Here is an 18,204-nt window from a genome sequence, read left to right as displayed (position 1 = left end):
TATTTCTGGTGTGATTTCTTTAAGTTTAGATTGCTATCAGAGCATGTCATGAGTGGGATGAGACAGTGATCTGCAGACAGTGTTTGTTGTATACTATCACTCCAGTGATGCCCATTACCTTAACAGCCATACCCAGTTCTTTCTGAATATTGCTTCAATTATATTTTTACATGAATGAATGAATGAATGAATAATTTGTTATGCATGCCCTTTGAAATATTTACTTCATAATTCCTTTAAATTTATTCTTGCAAGGTAAATTCTCTGTTTCCTAGTGATCCAAGTTATATTGCATGATGCTGATTGAAGTATGATTATATTGAAATATAATTAACTTTATCGCACTTTAATTAGTAAAGCACACTGGATTTCTTTGAAGTTAAGCTCATGGGTTTTGGATTAATAAGGAAATAGCATTGCTTGTGAGTCTGAAGTGTTACCTCTGAAAATATAATTCTGCAGCTATATAGGTGGTGTGTTTTGAGTATATCCCACTCCTTGTGTCACACTTTGGTCTGAAGTCTTAAGACTGTATAGTCACATTTGCCAGTGGATCCTGAAATAAAAATGAAAAACTTTGAAGTTACACGATAGCAGCTTTCAATCTTTGTGGAGTAGGGAGGTTGTTATTGGAATTTTGAGCCAAATACTACACTTACTCTGAGAAATTTATTATTATTATTCAAATTTGCTTTTGGCAATACTCATATGAGTAGTAGTTCCCTGTGCAACATCTTTCCTGTACATACATTGCTCTTTAAGTGGGGAAAAAAGTTTCAGAGAGGTGACAGTAAAAGGTTTTGAGGTACCAAATACTTGATACATGAGAGATACTGGCTCTGAAAAATTCATATTTAACAATGTATAGGAATGTACATCAAAAACTGTCTGGTGTAAAACTACAGCATTTTTTAGTTAGAGTGCATGAACTGTGATTTAAATGCCTCTGGCTAACATTCAGGAAAACAGCTCATGGCTGCTAAAGCCTTGCCCCAGACAACCTTCCTGCTGCTCTGTTAAAACTGTGACTCTCAGGGTTAATTATAACAACACCTTCTGTAAGTACTGTGTTGATAAGGATGTATTCAAATAAGCTGATGTGTTTTGGGTGATCAGCTGGTGTGGTAAAAGTTGTGTTCCATTAGGTACTTTGAAAATGGAGTGGAGGTTATGTTAAATTTAGTGCACATCATGCCTGTGTTTTTTACTGCTATTTCCTTCACAGTGTTGATCCTTTCCATGTTGATGTTTGCAACTGGAAAACTTTTCGTGTGATGATTTCTCACAAATTTGTAAGACAGAAAAAAGATCTAGTCAATTTGTGCGTACAGGTTGTGATATGAAAGAATCGTGTCTCTTTTAAATCTCTCAGCTGTTTGGAGGGAACTCTTTCACACTGTGCATGTTTTTTACAAAACCTTTGTTTTCATGTATATCTCGCTATTCTCTACTCTCTCTCTGTGCTGCAAAAGTTATTAATATAAATGATATTGAACCAACACCTTGGAAAAAAAATCTCTCCCATTGGCAATTTTATTTCCTCATTTTTAATTCTTGATCAGTTCTTGGTTCTGCTTCAGACAGAAATCTTATATTCTCTGTTAAAGTCTTGCAACTTGTTGTAGTACTAGTTCTCCTTTGACAACATCTGTTCTCCTTTACCACCACCATATTGCTGACTCTGGCCTGTCTTTGAAATGTGCTTTGCCTTCTTTTTGTTTTCCTTCTAGCTTATTTATTTTTTAAAACTTACTTCTCTCTTGTCCCTCACCATGTGTAAGGTCCATTACCTTACTAGAAAACAAATTAACACAAACCTGAAAGAAAAATATTTAAAGCAGATCATTTATCTAAATTCTAGAAATATTTTAAGGGATTTTCATCTTGTTGTGCCTGTATTGTTACATGCTGTCAAAGCACTTCTCAAAAAGGATAGGTTACAATGGGGAATGTTACTGTAAAGACTAACAGATTATCAGAGGCATCACAGATCTTCACACAAAGGAAATTAAGGACTCTTCACTCTGGATAAATGCTAATTGGGAGGGACTAGAACAGAGGTTCTGAGAAGGTGAATAGAATTGTTATTGGTCTCCCCCAGCATAACAGTTAGGGGCTATCAAATGAAATTAGCAAATGGAAGGCTCACAAGAGATTTTTTTTTTTTTCTTTAAAGTGGTTTTGATATTGAGGGGCTTAGATTTCAGGAGAGACTTGTTGACAAGTCAGTGGATAAGAGATCCATCAGAAGCTACTGGTTACAGAAACGTATTTCTCACAAAATACAGTTGGAAGGATGAAGGCATTGTGGGGAGGCACAACATCTGAAATGCTTCCCTGGGCTACTTCTGATGCCTATTGCTAGGAGTAGATTGCTGCCTAGACGAACCTCTGGACCAGTGTGTCTTATCTTCAAGATCCCTGAAATATTGCAGGACTGTGGAATATAGATAGATGAAAAGACAGTTTCAGATTATTTTTTTTTTTAAATTAGCATTTGTTAAGAGCCCTGCTTGCAATTTTTTCATTTGGTTTCATCATGCTAATAACTTTGTTTTATGTGCCTGATTTCTGTGTCAAAGTGAAGAGCTAAATGACTGTCACTGAAACAGATGTGGATGGGTCCTCAGAGCCCAAGACGTTTAGTATTGGTGATAAGCATTGTGTCAGACTGAGAAAAAGTATATCATATTCTCTGCTACTCATGGCTGAGATCCTATTATTTCTGACCATGCCTGACAGCTCTAATGTAAAACAGTGAAGGGTCATAGAAAATTAGTGTAATTTCAATGGCTGCTTTAGTGCAGCAAACATTAAGTCAGTTCCCAAGAACAGTTCCCTGGTGCAACCCCTAATAAATTCAAACTTTATTTTTAGGGATGACCTTTAGTAATGCGAGTCTTGATCCATTGAGATGCTGTTCACTTTTGATGCATCTCCAAATCCCTTTTTTATGCATTTTAAATCAACACATGCTTATTCTGAATTTATGTGTGTGGATAGACGGAGAGATGTAATTTAAACACATCTGTTCAAATATGCGTTTCAGATCAACTTGGTGCCGGTTCTCATAATACGGCTGAGTTTTTGATGGGTATTATATCCCTAAAGTACACAGCAGATGGTATTTATTAGAGATTGAATGGAAATGAAGTTTAAGGATGTTGAGCTTTTTGTCTTAAGTCGCTCATTTTTTAATCATAAAACAATAATGATCTGAAGTTATAAATCCATAATGAAGTTCTATAAAATGTTTCTTGTTTATGGGGAGAGTAGAACACCTTATAGTTGAATAAAGTTGGTCCTAGCCTTAACTGTTTGGTTTAGGGGTTTTTGGTTTTTTTTTTTAAGGAAAATTGATAATGGGAAGTATTATAAATGCTTCTCCTAAACCATTTGGGCTGCATCTAGTAGGAACTCTGGCAACCTTCACGATAATTGTTTGAAGAGAGTAAAACCGTGTGTACTCTCTGATCCTCAGGCAGTGAGCCATGCTAATTAGGAGATATACTTTTTATCTAGGTCACTATTCCCTGGTAACAAGGACAGCCCAGTCCCTACTCGCACAGAGTCCTCCACACCTATACCTTCCAAAGCTGAGTTCTGGAAATCAGGTCTGCTCGCTGCCTCCAGGTGTCATTCAGCCCAGTTTCTTAAAGAGCTCTTCTGGGGGTAAGAGGTGGGTTGGGAAAAGAACAGTCATTAAAAAATACCTGTTCTCACCCTCAGTGAAACTCTGACATTGTGCTTCTTGTTCACAGTTACTTTTCTACAGCCTGTTGAAGGTGGCTTACATCAAAACCACTAATGACTCCAAATTCAAACCCAGCATATTAAGCTGCACTTGCAAATCCGTTGGACACAACTGCAGCTCACAAAGCTCAGGTGTAATGTGTTCCCTGGGGGAATCACCACCAGGAGCAGCCTCGAGTGCTCTGTGAGGTGTGGAATGCAAAAAGCAGGGTACATCCCCTGACTCTGTAGCTGTCATTACGTACTTTCTGCTACCTTTGAAATTTGAAGTGTTTCACTATGAAGCACCTCCAAATTAACTGGTAGGATTTAATGGCCTTGCCAACTGTTCTCCCAGGTGCATATACCTTCCTTCAGGGAAATTTGCAAGAATACTCTGAAAATGAGAGTTTCTCTGTAGTCCTGTCTGGCTTTCATTTGTCTGTTTTACTATTTTTTAATCAAAGCAAGCATATAAACGATATAGCATTACATTTTCTTTCTGGTTTATTGTGTCTTGGGCATCAATTTCAGAGAGATATGATCCAAGCTGTGAAAATAAGTTTTTTAAAAAGTATTAAAATTATGCTTTTTACATATATAAACAAAATACGATTTGCTTAAACATCTGCTAGTATTCATTGTCTCAGTAGTTGAGTAAAAGTTAGTGAGTTGACTTTTAAATGAAGCTATTAAATACTTTTAAATGCAGTAGCAGCACAGTTACCTTTTTTCCTGTCATTCAGCCAAACTGAGGTGAAGGAGAACAGATTTCCTTCAGACAACCTGGAGTTGTGTTACACAGTAATAAAGAACATTTTGAAATATTTGAAATAAGATAATTTCTTGTATCCTATATAATTCCTATATATAGTTCTTGAGATATATATATATAGGTGCATTTTAATAAGGTGTCTTACCAAAGTATAGTTTCTATCTGGCCATAAGGCTCAGTATGTTATCATTGAAGAGACTTTACACAGAAGTGTTTGTGACATGCCTATTGTCATTTAATCAAGATACTTTCCAGTTTTACTCCATATGTAAATCAGTTCAGCAACTGAGGGTTCAAAAGAGCTTGTTTTTCTGACACAGAGGTTCTGAACTCATACAACCTGGACTACTTTTAAACACATATGGAAAAGATTACTAAGAAAAACGTTTTCAGTGGATATCAATTTATGAGATGCTTCTTCATCCTTTGGGTAATTTAGGGTAAATTATAAATGGCAGAGGATGGGGGATGGAGAACCTCCTCCTTCAGAAATTATATTCAGGTTTAGTCTCCCAGCTCCAGACACTTAACTTAGGAGTATATTGTCCTGTGCTGCATTCATAATCCAGAGAGAGAGAGAGAGAGAGAGAGAAGTGCTGGAGGATTGCAGAACAGAAACACAAAAACAGGCTGAATTCCTTTCTTGAAGTGTGGGGATTTTTCCATGGCTTAATCCTCAAGTTAATCTCCATATAGCCAAGAGAGAAATGGGGTAAAGTTTCCTGTTGCTCCTAGGCAGTGCTTCCAGCTGAGCAGTCTGTTTCTCTTGTGCTAGCTACAACTGGTGTGACTCCTCAGTGAGCAATTAAGGCTGAGGTTAGAAATCCCACAAGACTAGGCCTCGTGGAGAAAAGAGAAAGAGGGGGTGAAAAGGGCTTCTGGAACACTCTGTGTGGTCACGGGGAAGATGCAAGCACATCCTTCAGCTCCATCACAAAACAGCACATTGAGATGCCTGTTAGGTTCTGTAAATACACTTGAAAGATCAACTCAGATACCTTAAAATTATTTCAGCCATTAATTCCATTTCATGTTGTCTGAATGGGCTTGTACTGTGGAAGCATTAGATAATATACTTATACTGCAGAAGCATATAAAACAATGTACAATGGTGAAATAACATTTCAGAGTACACTGGTTTTATTTTCATATAAAAACCATTTTTCCCCCTAGCATTTTTTTCCAAAGCAAATTTCAAATTTATGAATCAAGAAGTTTCGATGTAATCACATCTTTTGTTTTGAGTTTAATTACTATAGATTACACAGAGAGTTCTCATACCCTTCTGTAAAGCTATATAATGTTTTCTTTTTATTCATATCACTATTTATTCTAATCCAGTATTTTGTTAGACTGTAAGTGTGGAGGTAAGATGGTCTTATTAAGAGCAAGTTGGTGCCTTTAAGTAATTTCTGGATTTAAGTGTTAGTTGCTGAAATGGAAGTGTGAAAAATATGTGATCATGCAAAAGAATTTCAAGTGGTAATGTGAGTAGCTAAAGGTGATAGTTTTAGCTTCTTTACATAATTTCTTCCCTGAGCATGGATTTGGTTTGTAATGGTTATTGCTAAAGGAAGTGTTTTCTGTAGCTAAAACTACATTAAATGGTCCATGTAACAAGTAAATCTTAGAAATTTTCACAATTTTGATGCTGCTTTTCTTAGAAATATTGCTCTGGAAAGATTGGGTTGAAGGGGTGGTTTTCCTGTTTTATTGTGGCAGCTTTTATTCATTCTATCTCTTTTCTAAGTCACTTGTCCATGACTTGATTTCTAGGCATCAGTCAGTTCCTTGGATCTGACTTTTTTCTCTGACCCCAGAGGCTGACTTGGTTCCTCTTTAGGCAGAGGGTAAGATGTTGCTTCTCTTCTGTGTTCTTTCAAACACATCTTGCTCTTCCTTTCTGTGGGGTTTGGACACCTGTGCTGTCAGCACTTGTTCATGGGTGTGGTGGTCCCTACAGCATCACACTAAAACAGATGTGTCTTCACGGTAAGATGAAGCAGATGCTTCTTTTCGGGTGGTCAGAATTGCCCAGGATGATGGGATTCACATTGCTGGTCTAGTTCAGAATGGCAGAACATCAGTCCACTTGAGTAGATGGAAGGGATTTATGTATGTAGAGGGAGAGAATATTCAGGAACCTTAAGTATTAGGGCTGTTTTATCTTATATATAGCATTAATTATTCCTCTCATTCATCTTTTTCTGAAATTCCACAGTTTTATTGTAAAACATCCCACCTGAGAGTCAACATGTTGTAGAGCTTCTCTCTTGCACCCTAAAAAACATTTGTGGAAACTGAATAGTTAGACTAACTGTAAATGTGTTCATGTAATAAATGTTGCAGGGGATGTTGAGCAGCTTTTTCTTTGTTTGCTTCAGAATAGATAAGCAGCATTTGGTGTAAAAAAATAATAATATTGGCTGATGCACAAGAACTTGTTTTTATGTGATTTTGGATCATATTTCATAGATGGAGCAATTCTTAAACATCATCTGAATTTAAGTAATAAAGAATTTTGTGCTGCTTTCTTTAAGGCTGTCAGAGAAAAGGTCACTTTAATTTTCAAGTGTGTATGTGTTTTATTTTTTTTCCATAATTATATCTTTCCCCACCTCTTTTTTCATTAAGAAATTATGTTACACATGTGGAACTAATTGTACATATTTTTGTTCATGACTGCTTTGAAAAGTCTTTAAGAGTTTGATTTTTTTGTCATTTTGGATTTTGAGTGAAATCTCATGCTTTTCTCCCCTTTTTAAACTGCTTGTTAAACAATATAATCAGTAGTGATATAAAAATGCACTGTGGAATGTCATATTTTAGGCAGTTACACTGGATTGAACTGTAATTAATTGCTGTTGCTGAATACACCATGGTCCTTACTCTCTTTTTGTACCCAGGCTTTTCTTTATGTGTAATAATTCCACCCAGGAAGAAATCTAATTACTAAGATAATTAACACCTTATCAGCAAATGGAGTTCAGACATTTGTAGAGTTTATGAATTTTTAAAATATGTAATTTCCTTTTAACTGAATGACAACTGGTGTTATGGAGAAAAAGAGCATATTTTATTGTATCTAGCTTGATTGGACCTTATAATTCATGTTGCTATAGAAACAACCAGGCCTTTATAAAGGATGGTATTACTACTACCATTGGTAATAAATGCTTTGACTGTTGCCAATAGTGTCATTAAAATGGATAAAATAACTTCATTATAATGGTTTTGTCAAATGTAATGAGTGTTCTGTTCATGTTCTGAGAAATGGCAGCTGATGTTAGGTGGCATTGGTTTGTAAAGTAATGTACTCTTTCTTCCATGAGCTTACTACAGCACAAGATATTTGTGGTATGAACAAAATCATGTTGCATGATCTGGTGCTATTCTCTTCACTCAGTCCTTAAAGATAAGGAATTCAATTGTTATTTGATATCAAGCAGAAGTTCATATCTTGATGTTTGTCAGTCTTAAGAAAGCAGTGGTGACTGAGGGTGCTGAGCTGTCAGCTCAGGGGATTTCTGCTGCTCTGCACCATATCCAGCTTGTGTTTCCCACTTAGGGTTGTTTAGCTTTATACTGGTTTTGATTTGTCATTCAAATGCCATCTTTCAACCTCAGCTCAGATGATGGAGTCTGAACTCAAAAAGGAATTGATAGAATTTGGTTTCTTTGATGGGGAGTTTTCATAAGGAGAAGGCAGAAGTAGATTCTAATTACATCTGATAAATTCCTGTGCTGCTACCTATGTGTCCAGACACGTGTTACAAGGAGAGCAAGACATTCACTTTAATATAAGCTCATTGCCAATACATGAAGGGTAAAAAAAAATTAAGCTTAGGAGAAGAAAATCACAAAATATATTTACTACCATTTGTCTGAAGGCTATTGTTGATTAGGTGCAATATTAGAGTATAAGCTGTGCTCTAATACTGCACCTAATCAAATTAATAAGAACAGTATTCTTGCTTTTCCTTTTCTAGCAGAAGTCATAGTTTCAAAAAGTTTTTCCTTTCAGTTATTCAAAATCAAGTTTCTCCGCTCACTATAACCACAGCATCATTTCTTTTCTGTGGTGATGTAGTGTCTAATAGTTTTCTTTGGCTGTTTGAATGCTTTATAAAAGTAATTTGGAGTACATGTATTGACATTCACAGTTCTGCATTGTCTTAACTGGATTAGGGGAAGAGAAGCCTTCCATCCATTTCTTGCCATTAGAGACAGTCTTGGAGACCCCTTCTTAACCTCAAGTGTGAACTTTGCTTATGACAGTTGCCTCTGTGCCATTCACCCCTAAAACCATCTCTCTCAGCTGTTCCCTTGCCTGTAGCCTACATAAGAGCTGTAGAATTATTTAGATTGGAAGGGACCTCTGGAAGACATCTCATCTATTCCCCCAACTTGAAACAGGGCCAGTTCCAAGTTAGATACCACCAATATTTGTTTAGAGCTCTTACTTTTCTCTGTAAGTCATATTTTCTCCAGTTTATCATTGTTACTGGCAGCTGGGGTGAACTCTGCATCGTGGAAACAGTCTCATCTGTGTCAGGAGGGAGCAGTGAGCACTATATGTTTCTGCCCCTCTCCAGAGGATGCTTATCATTATTCCCACTGTATGCAGAGCTCAGTCTGGATGCGAGCCTTGACAGCTGCTCCAGTGTCTGCTGGGGAAAGTGTTCATGGCATGTTCCCACCATGTCTAACACTATGACAGTGGCACAATTTCAGCTGAAGCTCCCTGACTTCACCCTCTTCTGTGCATCCCTCTGTGCCTGTGGGCTGTCTCTGTCAGCTCTGCTGCCTTAACCTCATGTGTGTGTGAGGGTTCTGCATATTCAGTCCAAGGGGAGCAGTTTGGGAATGGTGACCTTGCTTAAAAAAACAAAAGAACTCCCTGCCTGTGCATTTGTGAACTTAAGTATTTTGTTTTCCTTTTAAAGGAGGACATAGGTTGATGTTGTAGAATGCTGAGTTAAAAATTAACTTGTGACTTAAGATGTATTTTTGGCTCCTAAGTCAATTTTATTCAAATTTGCTAGGTGATATGACATGCCAGTCCCCTCTTTCAGGTACCTTTTCCTACTTTGATAGCAGCATTATAAAACATTAAATAGTTGACATTTTCTAGTGACTGAGTCTCAAAAGGTTTGCATTTTGTGGATTAAGCAATCAGAATTCAAGAAATAACAAGGTCTGCAGATTACCTCTAATTTTGATTGAAGGAAGAGTCGATCCAGATGTTTTTACTCTTCAGTCACAGTCCTAATCCAGTATTTGCTGCAATATCTTCTATTACTTGTGCTCTCGACTGAGCACCAGATGCATTTCTCGTTACCAAGCAGTGGTGTGAAAATCTTTCTTCCCCCCAAGATCCTTGTAGGTCTCAATTTCTGTGGAGAAAGTTGAAGGTTATACGTCTATGTACACTGGCTTTTAAGGGAGCAAGACTTCTACGTATCCTCAGTTAAGTGTTTCTTTCTACTTCCTTTACAGAGTGCCCGGAATAACAATTGCTACAGACATCATTTGTGGTTTTCCAGGAGAGACAGATGAAGATTTTCAAGAAACTATGAAACTTGTAGAACTGTACAGGTTTCCAAGCTTGTTTATTAATCAATTCTACCCACGTCCAGGAACCCCAGCTGCAAAAATGCCTCAAGTTCCAGCTGCAGTGGTAAGATCCATTTTCAGATGCCTTTAATACATAAAGCTTGTAAAGGAAAATGTACATTTTCTGCAGAACTGTGCCACATTCCAGTGAAGGATTTTTTTCAGTCCAGAAAGGAAAATTATGCTAGCTTGACCACTGAATGTGTTTTCATATATAAATGACTGTTCAGATTGTGAAGAGGGGTAATACAGTCGTTATACTGATGATCTTGTCTGATTTTTGTCAAGTTTGAGGTGAATGACTACCAAGAGTAGCAGCTGATTGATTACACACAGTAATTTTTTTCCATTTTAGGACTTCTGTGACTCCAGCATTCTCAAGCTTATTGTGAATAATTCTGCAAAGTATTAATAACAGTGATAGTCTCTGATTTATTTGTCAAATATTAAATTTACAGGCCACTTCTTCTTGAGACTCTTGATATGCACTGCTCATTTACTTCCTTCAGCCTGCATGTTAAAGGCCATTAGTAAAATGGCATCTAACCTTCCTTCCTTTCCTTTCTTTCCTTCCTTTCCTTCCTTTCCTTCCTCCCTCCCAACTTCTAACATTCTCATCTTAAATTCCAGCCTGTTTTTAAATAGAAGGTACATGGCTATTGACTGTATTTTGCTTGATATATATATAGCTATTTATAAGCAATAATAATAGCAGTCATATCAGAAGGCATAGTTTGATTTATTTCGAAAAAATTGAATTTGCTCTTTTTGTAATCTGAATCTCAAAACAGGAAAGTATACAAGATTGATGCCTGTAGTAATTCAGCTCATTATTGTATCATTTTTATGGCCATAAATAACATTTATATTTCCTTTCAATATGAGAATGAAAGTCGGCCAGCAATGTAAATCAATTTAAATAAAAACTTACTTCTTTCAATTTATGTATCCTGCTACATGAACACAAAGTCAAAACAATATTTGAGGACTTATGGATACATCTCTTTGCTTATATGTCTGAATGCTAAACAAAATATCTCTGTTCACTCTCAGTATATGCCACGAAATCCATAGGATGTGTCAGCTGCTGGAGACATAAAATGAGATTATATCTGGCTTCTTCAGTTTATTGTTTAGTGTAGTGCAGCTTGAGCAATGACTGTTCACGTGTTAGAGACTATCACATAACGGGAAATTGTAAGTTTTCAAATATAAATAAATGCCTGCTATTGAAGTAGTCTCCTTAGTGTAACCAACTCACATGGTTGCATTATTTGTCTTAGTCTTGAATGCTTTTTAGATAATTTGATAAATGAAAAAAAGTTCAGAAATGTAATTTTTGGGAGGTAGCAAGTTTAAAACTCAAAACATTGCTTTGTGTTTCAGGTTTGTATTTCTAAGCTTGCTATTTTCACAGGAGGTGCAGAAAGCTTAAGTTAATTTACCCACTTCTGTTTAACTGGGTGCTTATGGGAAGACAATCTGCGAAGAGATAAATTATTAAAAGAACATTTGCTGTTCTGTAGTTAGAAGTATTACTTGAAAAATGGTAATTGTCAGTTTAACCCAGTTTCACATTCTTTCTTCTTATTTGTAGCACTAGTACTTATTGCTTTCAGTGAATTAGAACCTTCAAAGAAGATGGGGCCTCTAATCCAGGGCGATGAAAATCTGTAATTAATAGATTTTGTTTCTTTTTTCTTTTTTTTTTCCCAGTAGTCCTCAAAAATCCTGTGTTATGAGATACTTTGTTCTTTTATCTCTTAGTAGAAATGGAGAGAAACTAGTCAAACAGAGCAGGAAGAGCTTGTGCTAATCTCCTATGTTTTGTATTCACATTACTTCTAGACAGCAGCTGATGGTCTTTCCTGCATTACCAGAAATGGACAGGCATTTAATTTGTCATTCCTTGCTTAGAGTAACTCATGTTTCTCTGCTAGGAAAAGGAAGTAGCACACAAACATCCACATTATGCACTCTGACCCTTTCGTCCTTTAATGAAATACTACCCACGTTAATGAATTCATTCTATTGCATTTGCATTGGGTAAGAAATAGCACATCCTCTGCCATACAGCTGGTCTGGGCAAGTGTCTCAGCATGCCTTGGATCACCAGTCTGAACTTGTGAGCTTGATGTTTCCACAGGATGCTCATAACAGCATCCTCTGCAGTGGATCTGTTGGTAGCATTTCTTTATGGGAAAAGAATTCTGTCTGTGCTCGTTAAAAACAGGTGCTGAATCAGTGAGCAGGTTATCTGACAACTGTTACTCTTTGTTGTTTTTTTTTCTGAAGACTGAATGTATTTGCTATGTTATTTCAGTTTTTATATACTTCTGCAATGGGCAAATCCACTGCTAGTTGCAAACTGCTCCACTTTAGTGAGTTCCTCTTCAGCAGTTCTGATTCAAGATGGCTTTGGTGATTCTGCCCAAGTATCACAGCTGCAATAATAACATACTTGTCATGTCAGTTCCTTTTAGATTAGCTTTTTTTTTAAGACTATACTGCTTCTAGAGGCAATCTGTAGAGTATGAAACATAGTAATACTTAGTACTTTTATATTTTTAGTGGGTCTTTTGATGGTGATCTAAAATACAATTGCCTTTTGGGAAAAAATCCTCATTTGAGGTAATCTTAATGGAAAAAACAATCAGTAGGTCAACATGGAATCATCCCTTCACATAGATAATTTATCACTGAAAACCTTACAGGCACCGATCTTTTGCTAAAAGGGCAGATGACATTAATCCAGATGGACAGTTCTGCCACCATAAATTTAGAAACAACAGCTAAGGCTGCAGGCCTTTCTTATTTCTCCTGGAGAAAAAATGTCCATGGAGAATCAGACATCTGTCTGAATGGTCTCATCATTTCATAACCATCAATTAGATTATGCGTACCATAAATACTCTCTCCAGTTTAGAGAAAAGTTAAAACAAACCTAGGCATGATTTTTTTTTTTTAATAAGCAATTGCAGTAATGCTGAGTCATGTGCATGGAAAATGAGCCAAGATGTTGTCCAAAATTTAAATGCTACCTATTTTTTTTCTTTCCTTTGCCCCCATTTTATCCACCTTCTGGTAAATGCACTGTTTCAGAGATCAGTCTGAATGCTCCTTATATCCAGTGGGTAGAAAATTCTCACTCTGAAGTATGTTAATAATGAAATTATTATTGTTATTGCTGCTATTATTGTTATTGTGTATCTGAATTTCTCCATTTCCTTCCTGCGTTTGCTTGTAAAAGTGACAGCACTGGTGACTGTGTAACTCAAATTACAGATTCTAGTTAAACTAATAATAGGCAGTGTAAGAGAACATGACTCAGATGTGTCTGGTAGGGAGCTCATATTTAGCTGCGTTGCAAAGGATCAGAATAATTGAGTGTGAAAGTTACATTTTTTCTCTAAAATCAAGAGCACTTAATTCCTTAAGTTTTTTATAATTTCTCTGTTTTTTACTTTTTCAAGGCAGCTATTACATATGTGGGGATTTGCAAGATTCTTTTCTCTATCCTTGTGATTTGGTCCATCACAATTTCTGAAATATTAGGGGAGATTATCATCTCAGGATCAACTTGACTTCTGTCACTTGGAAATCACATGAGGAAATAGCCATTTTGAAAATAAGGATTATAGCAAGGTACACTTAGGTTCATCTCTATTGAGAATAGGAGATGGCAGCTGTTTTGAGAGCAATAATGTGACGGCAGCTTCACAATTACACTGCTATCAACTGCAGTGTGGCTTCTAATTTCTGTATGTATTTTCAAGACTGTAAGAAATTCAGTTTCAATTATATATTCACTTTCTCCTTCCTTCTCTCTTTCTTTATATCACCGGATAATTACTTTGCTTCAAGCTAGAAATTTTTGTCAGTCAACTATTGAATGTTTCCTTTAATTCTTCTGAAGTGTCTCATTAATTTTTCCTCCCTGTATTAGTTGAATTAAGCACTAGGCTTACTATACTGAGGTGAACAACCAATTTACAAACTTCGTAACTGTCCTGGTTTTGGCTGGAGCAGAGTTCATTTTCTTCCTAGTAGCTGGTATGGTGCTGTGTTTTGGATTTAATACGAGAATCGTGTTGGTACCACTACACGGTATTTCTAGCTGTTGTTAAGTAGTGTTTATAGCAAGTCAGGGACTTCTCAGCTCCTCGTGCCAGCAAGAAGGCTGGAGGGGCACGAGAAGCTGGGAGGCTGCACAGCTGGGGCAGCTGCCCCAAGCTGGCCAAAGGGGTATTCCATACTGTGTGGCATCATGCTGAGTATACAGAGCTGGCCAGAGGCAGCTGCAGCTGCTTGGTCACCCTGAAGAGTTAGAAAACTGACACACTGTGAGTGCACTCACCGTTATTAGCAGAAATAAATATCAGTGATCAGACTTTTTATCCCACTCCATTTAATCAAACCGTCACTTAGATCTGTTCCCATGTTTCCCAATTACTGGAGCAATACATAATGCACTAAGAGATGTTTTCCATAAGGAGAGCATAATACAATGTACACCTCAGTGCTGTCTGTCAGACAAGTTGTATTTTATCAACCCTTTGGGAGCAGAAATTTTGTGGCCTTTATTCTATAATGGCTACTTATTTTTCTTAGACTGCTTTACTTTTCCTTACCTCTAGGAGGTCTCCAAGAAGTATCATGACACCCTTTCATAACTGAGTGGCTGCAGATCCACCATATCTCTCCTTGATTAGAATTCTGCAAGGCACTAGAAATAGGCATTCTTGAGTGCCAGTAGATACAGTGTGATACTTAGTTCCTCCTTTGATGGATGGATATAGGTTTTGTAGTTTTGAATCTCTGCACACAAACAGCTCTGTCTTCTCTGAAAACTCACATGCTCTTACCAGTTCAAAATCCACGATTATCCAAATTTTGCCAAACTGGCCCAGCCTCACTGAAAAATAACCACTTCTGCATCAGGCGGTATTAGCTGTCCTCTGTTTCAGCATTTTTTTAATTTTAGGTAGCTGGACTGCAAGTGGAATAGCATTGCTTTTGCAAGAGACACCTTTAGCCATGTTCAGAGCTCAAAGGAAAGGAGTACAAGTGGCCCTTGTAGGTGTCCCATCAAAGAAAAGGGTGTAAGCTACCTGCTGAGCAGACAGTGAGGAAAGGTGACAGCTGAGGACCACTCTTGCCTTTGAGCATATGTTTCAGACTTTAGTGGGTGTGGGTAGCACCACAAGGTGCCTGGAGAGGCCAGAGCTGGAGCTAAAGCAAAGAAAGAATCCATCTGCTGTCAGATATGAATTTAGAAATAACTTTGTAAGGATTCCTGTACTCTGTGATACAGGACAGAACTAATGGCACTGTTAAGCACTTGAAGGTTGAGAAAGTGCAGCTTCGGGTGGACTTGATTAGTTAATGTGACTTAAATGCCCAGAAAAGAAGGTACCATCTTGTTTCTGATTCTCACAGACATAGCAGGATCAGTAACACTTCTTGTGTCAGATTAAAGATCATGCAATGGGATTATGTAGGGATATTCTTCTAAAATTAAAGAGGAGCCCTGTGGAGATCGTAAAGCGGGAGAAGAGGAAAGAAAAGTAAATAGAAAAAGAAACAATGTCACTTATTCAGCAGTACTGTTACTCCAGTCTATCATCACTGACTATGAGCTCCCCTGTTAAGTGCTGTGACTAAATGGCATTACATGCCCCAGGAATTGGATGCAGCTGTGATAACTGCTTTTGGTGTATCAAAGGTTTTTGGCCCCTGACACGCATCTCCCCTCCCCAGCACATGCATTAATACGTGGTATAACATACAGAATGTTCTTAGTGTGTAAGAGAAGCCAAGACTGATTAATGTCTGAGTTTGACTGCTGAACCTCTGTACTACAGTTTGTTTTTCAACACTGCACTTTTATTTGCTATTTGCTATTCTGCTAGAATAAAGGCCTGAGTGAAGATTTTCATGCCATCTTTGGGACCAGGGCATTAGAATGTGCAGGCTGGAGAGGAATGTAGACCAGGAAGAAAAAAACCGATATATAATTCTTCATATCTTTCTCTGAACTATTGTAGTATTCCAAGTTAACATTTTCCAGTACATTGCTTTCTAGTAGTTTTATTTACATCATGGTCCCTTATGATTTTTATGAGAACAACACGTGAGGTACTGAAGAAAGCCCTACAAACCATAGATAGCTATGAAATCTCTCATCTACAATCCCAGTTATTCTTTGATGAGTTTTATTTTGATTGGCGTGTCTGTCAGTTAGTGCCATTTCAATGTCGGTTTGTTACGTTCTAGATGCTTAGAAATAGTTTTGCATTATTTCCTCCATTTTTTTTTTTCAGGAACTATATAAACTGGTTGACCTATGAGAAAGCGTGGTTCCTCCTTTCCTCTGTTTTAAAGGTGGCCAAAACATTTGACTACTTTCATGCTGTATCTTTAAGTCTACCCCAGTGCTCACCATTCAGTGTGTAGCCAGAACTGTGGGTTTTTGCAATGAATTCAGAGGAGCGTAATTACCTGTGAATAGTGGTTTTGTGGTTAGGCAAAACTACTAAACAGAATTTTTCAAATGTTTAAGGAGCTTTTTATTTTGGAGCTAGAATCAGCTCAAGCTCAAACCACTTTTAAGTTATTTGACCAGGTGCTGAAATGAAAATCTGTTTTTGTTGTTGTGGGAAACAGTTGAGCTGGTAGGTTTTAAAATCCTTTTTGAGAGCTATAAATGATCTGCCTATGCAGCTGCTGAAAATCAGTTCAAAGCTGAATCTGGGGAATGAGTTGAGTTGCATGGTAAGAGCTGGACAGTGCAGGGTCAGACCCCTGAGAAAGGACAAAAGTTTTTTTACTCTAGCCTGGAGCTGTGGCTCTTAAATCTTATGCTGGTGTAGAATAGAAGTCTTGGGTTTTTCAAAGAGAAAACAAGTCAAAATTCAAAGCTGGGTTGGAAATACACTTAAGAAACCAGCTTAGTTGGTGTTCTACTTTTTTAATTTTGGTTTTTTTCTTACAGCAGAAAATGGTTGGAATGAAGTTTACCAGCAGCTTCCTCATAAACATTATACAAATCCAATTTGAAAATTAGAGCATGTTAAAGTAAAGTACAACTTTATGGGCTCAATCTAGGCCATTTTATTAAGAAAAAGAATTGCAAAATAAGATATGGAGAATATGCATATGGAGGAAGAGGTGGAGTTCTTCCTAAACTTCATTGTCATGCCAGAAATAGTTACAAAATTTGCAAAAATTATGAAACTGCTGTTAACATCATGTAACTTTGTGGACTGATGCTTGCAGCCATGTGCAGAACATATGTGTATAAAAAAGTAGTTTTGGAAAGTGTAGTCCTCCAAGGTTTGTAGTGGCCATGAGCATTCCTTATCCATCCTCCTTCCCCTGTGAGTCAGTCTGAAAACCCTGATGGAATTGTGTGATTTTTAGATGCAAGGAAGCTGAAATAGCATCAGGAATTTTGAACACCACATACTCCTTTGCTTAATAGGAAGAAAGGAAGATACTCTCAGAGATAAGGTAGAATAGCCTTTGATTTTAAGAGAGAAAACAGTTTTATCTCCAGTCTACTCTTTTTTCTTCTGCCGTGTTCATTGGCTCATAAGGAAGTGGAAGAACCACTAAAGTCTTAATTGTGCCTTTTTGTAATTTTTGCTTGGATTACCTTTAGGTAACTTCTGTAAAACTGAAAAAAAAAAAGTTCTATTTTTTAATTTGGATTTTTAATTCACTTTATAAGCCAGAGTGTTCAGAACTAAAAACAGTGCTAGCAGCTGTAGTAGTTAATAATAACTTATTGCCTCATCCTGAATATAGGCATTAGAACAGAAAATTTTTAAAATTCTGGACTTCTTCAAATAAGAATGTGATTTAGGTATAATAGTTTGTGACTTAACACAGACAGCAAATTATTTTTTGTATCATGGAAGCAACTAAGCTTGTCCATCATTTTCAAATAATGTATGATGGCCCACACAAAATGCTTTGGAATGAAAGGACACTGAAATATCCTCAAGTGGGTTCTTGGTGACCCTTTCTTGAACTTCATCTGTCTTCAATGATCCAAGTACTATGCCTCAAAGCCGTCA

At 37.1% G+C, this 18,204-nt stretch overlaps 1 protein-coding gene across 2 annotated transcripts in view; it reads left to right on the top strand.

Moving 5' to 3' along the window:
* Nucleotides 1–18,204, top strand: part of CDKAL1 (CDK5 regulatory subunit associated protein 1 like 1) — a 379,742-nt gene that overhangs the window by 266,423 nt on the left and 95,115 nt on the right. For both annotated transcript variants that reach the window (XM_066323931.1, XM_066323939.1), the window contains exon 12: nucleotides 10,007–10,187. In XM_066323931.1, coding sequence (XP_066180028.1) covers nucleotides 10,007–10,187 — 181 coding nt within the window. The remainder of the gene's footprint in view (nucleotides 1–10,006; nucleotides 10,188–18,204) is intronic.

Source organism: Sylvia atricapilla, chromosome 1 (genome assembly GCF_009819655.1).
Source record: "Sylvia atricapilla isolate bSylAtr1 chromosome 1, bSylAtr1.pri, whole genome shotgun sequence".
NCBI lineage: Eukaryota > Metazoa > Chordata > Aves > Passeriformes > Sylviidae > Sylvia > Sylvia atricapilla.
Note: the sequence above shows the minus strand (reverse complement) of the source record. Positions and strands in the feature narration are given on the sequence as shown.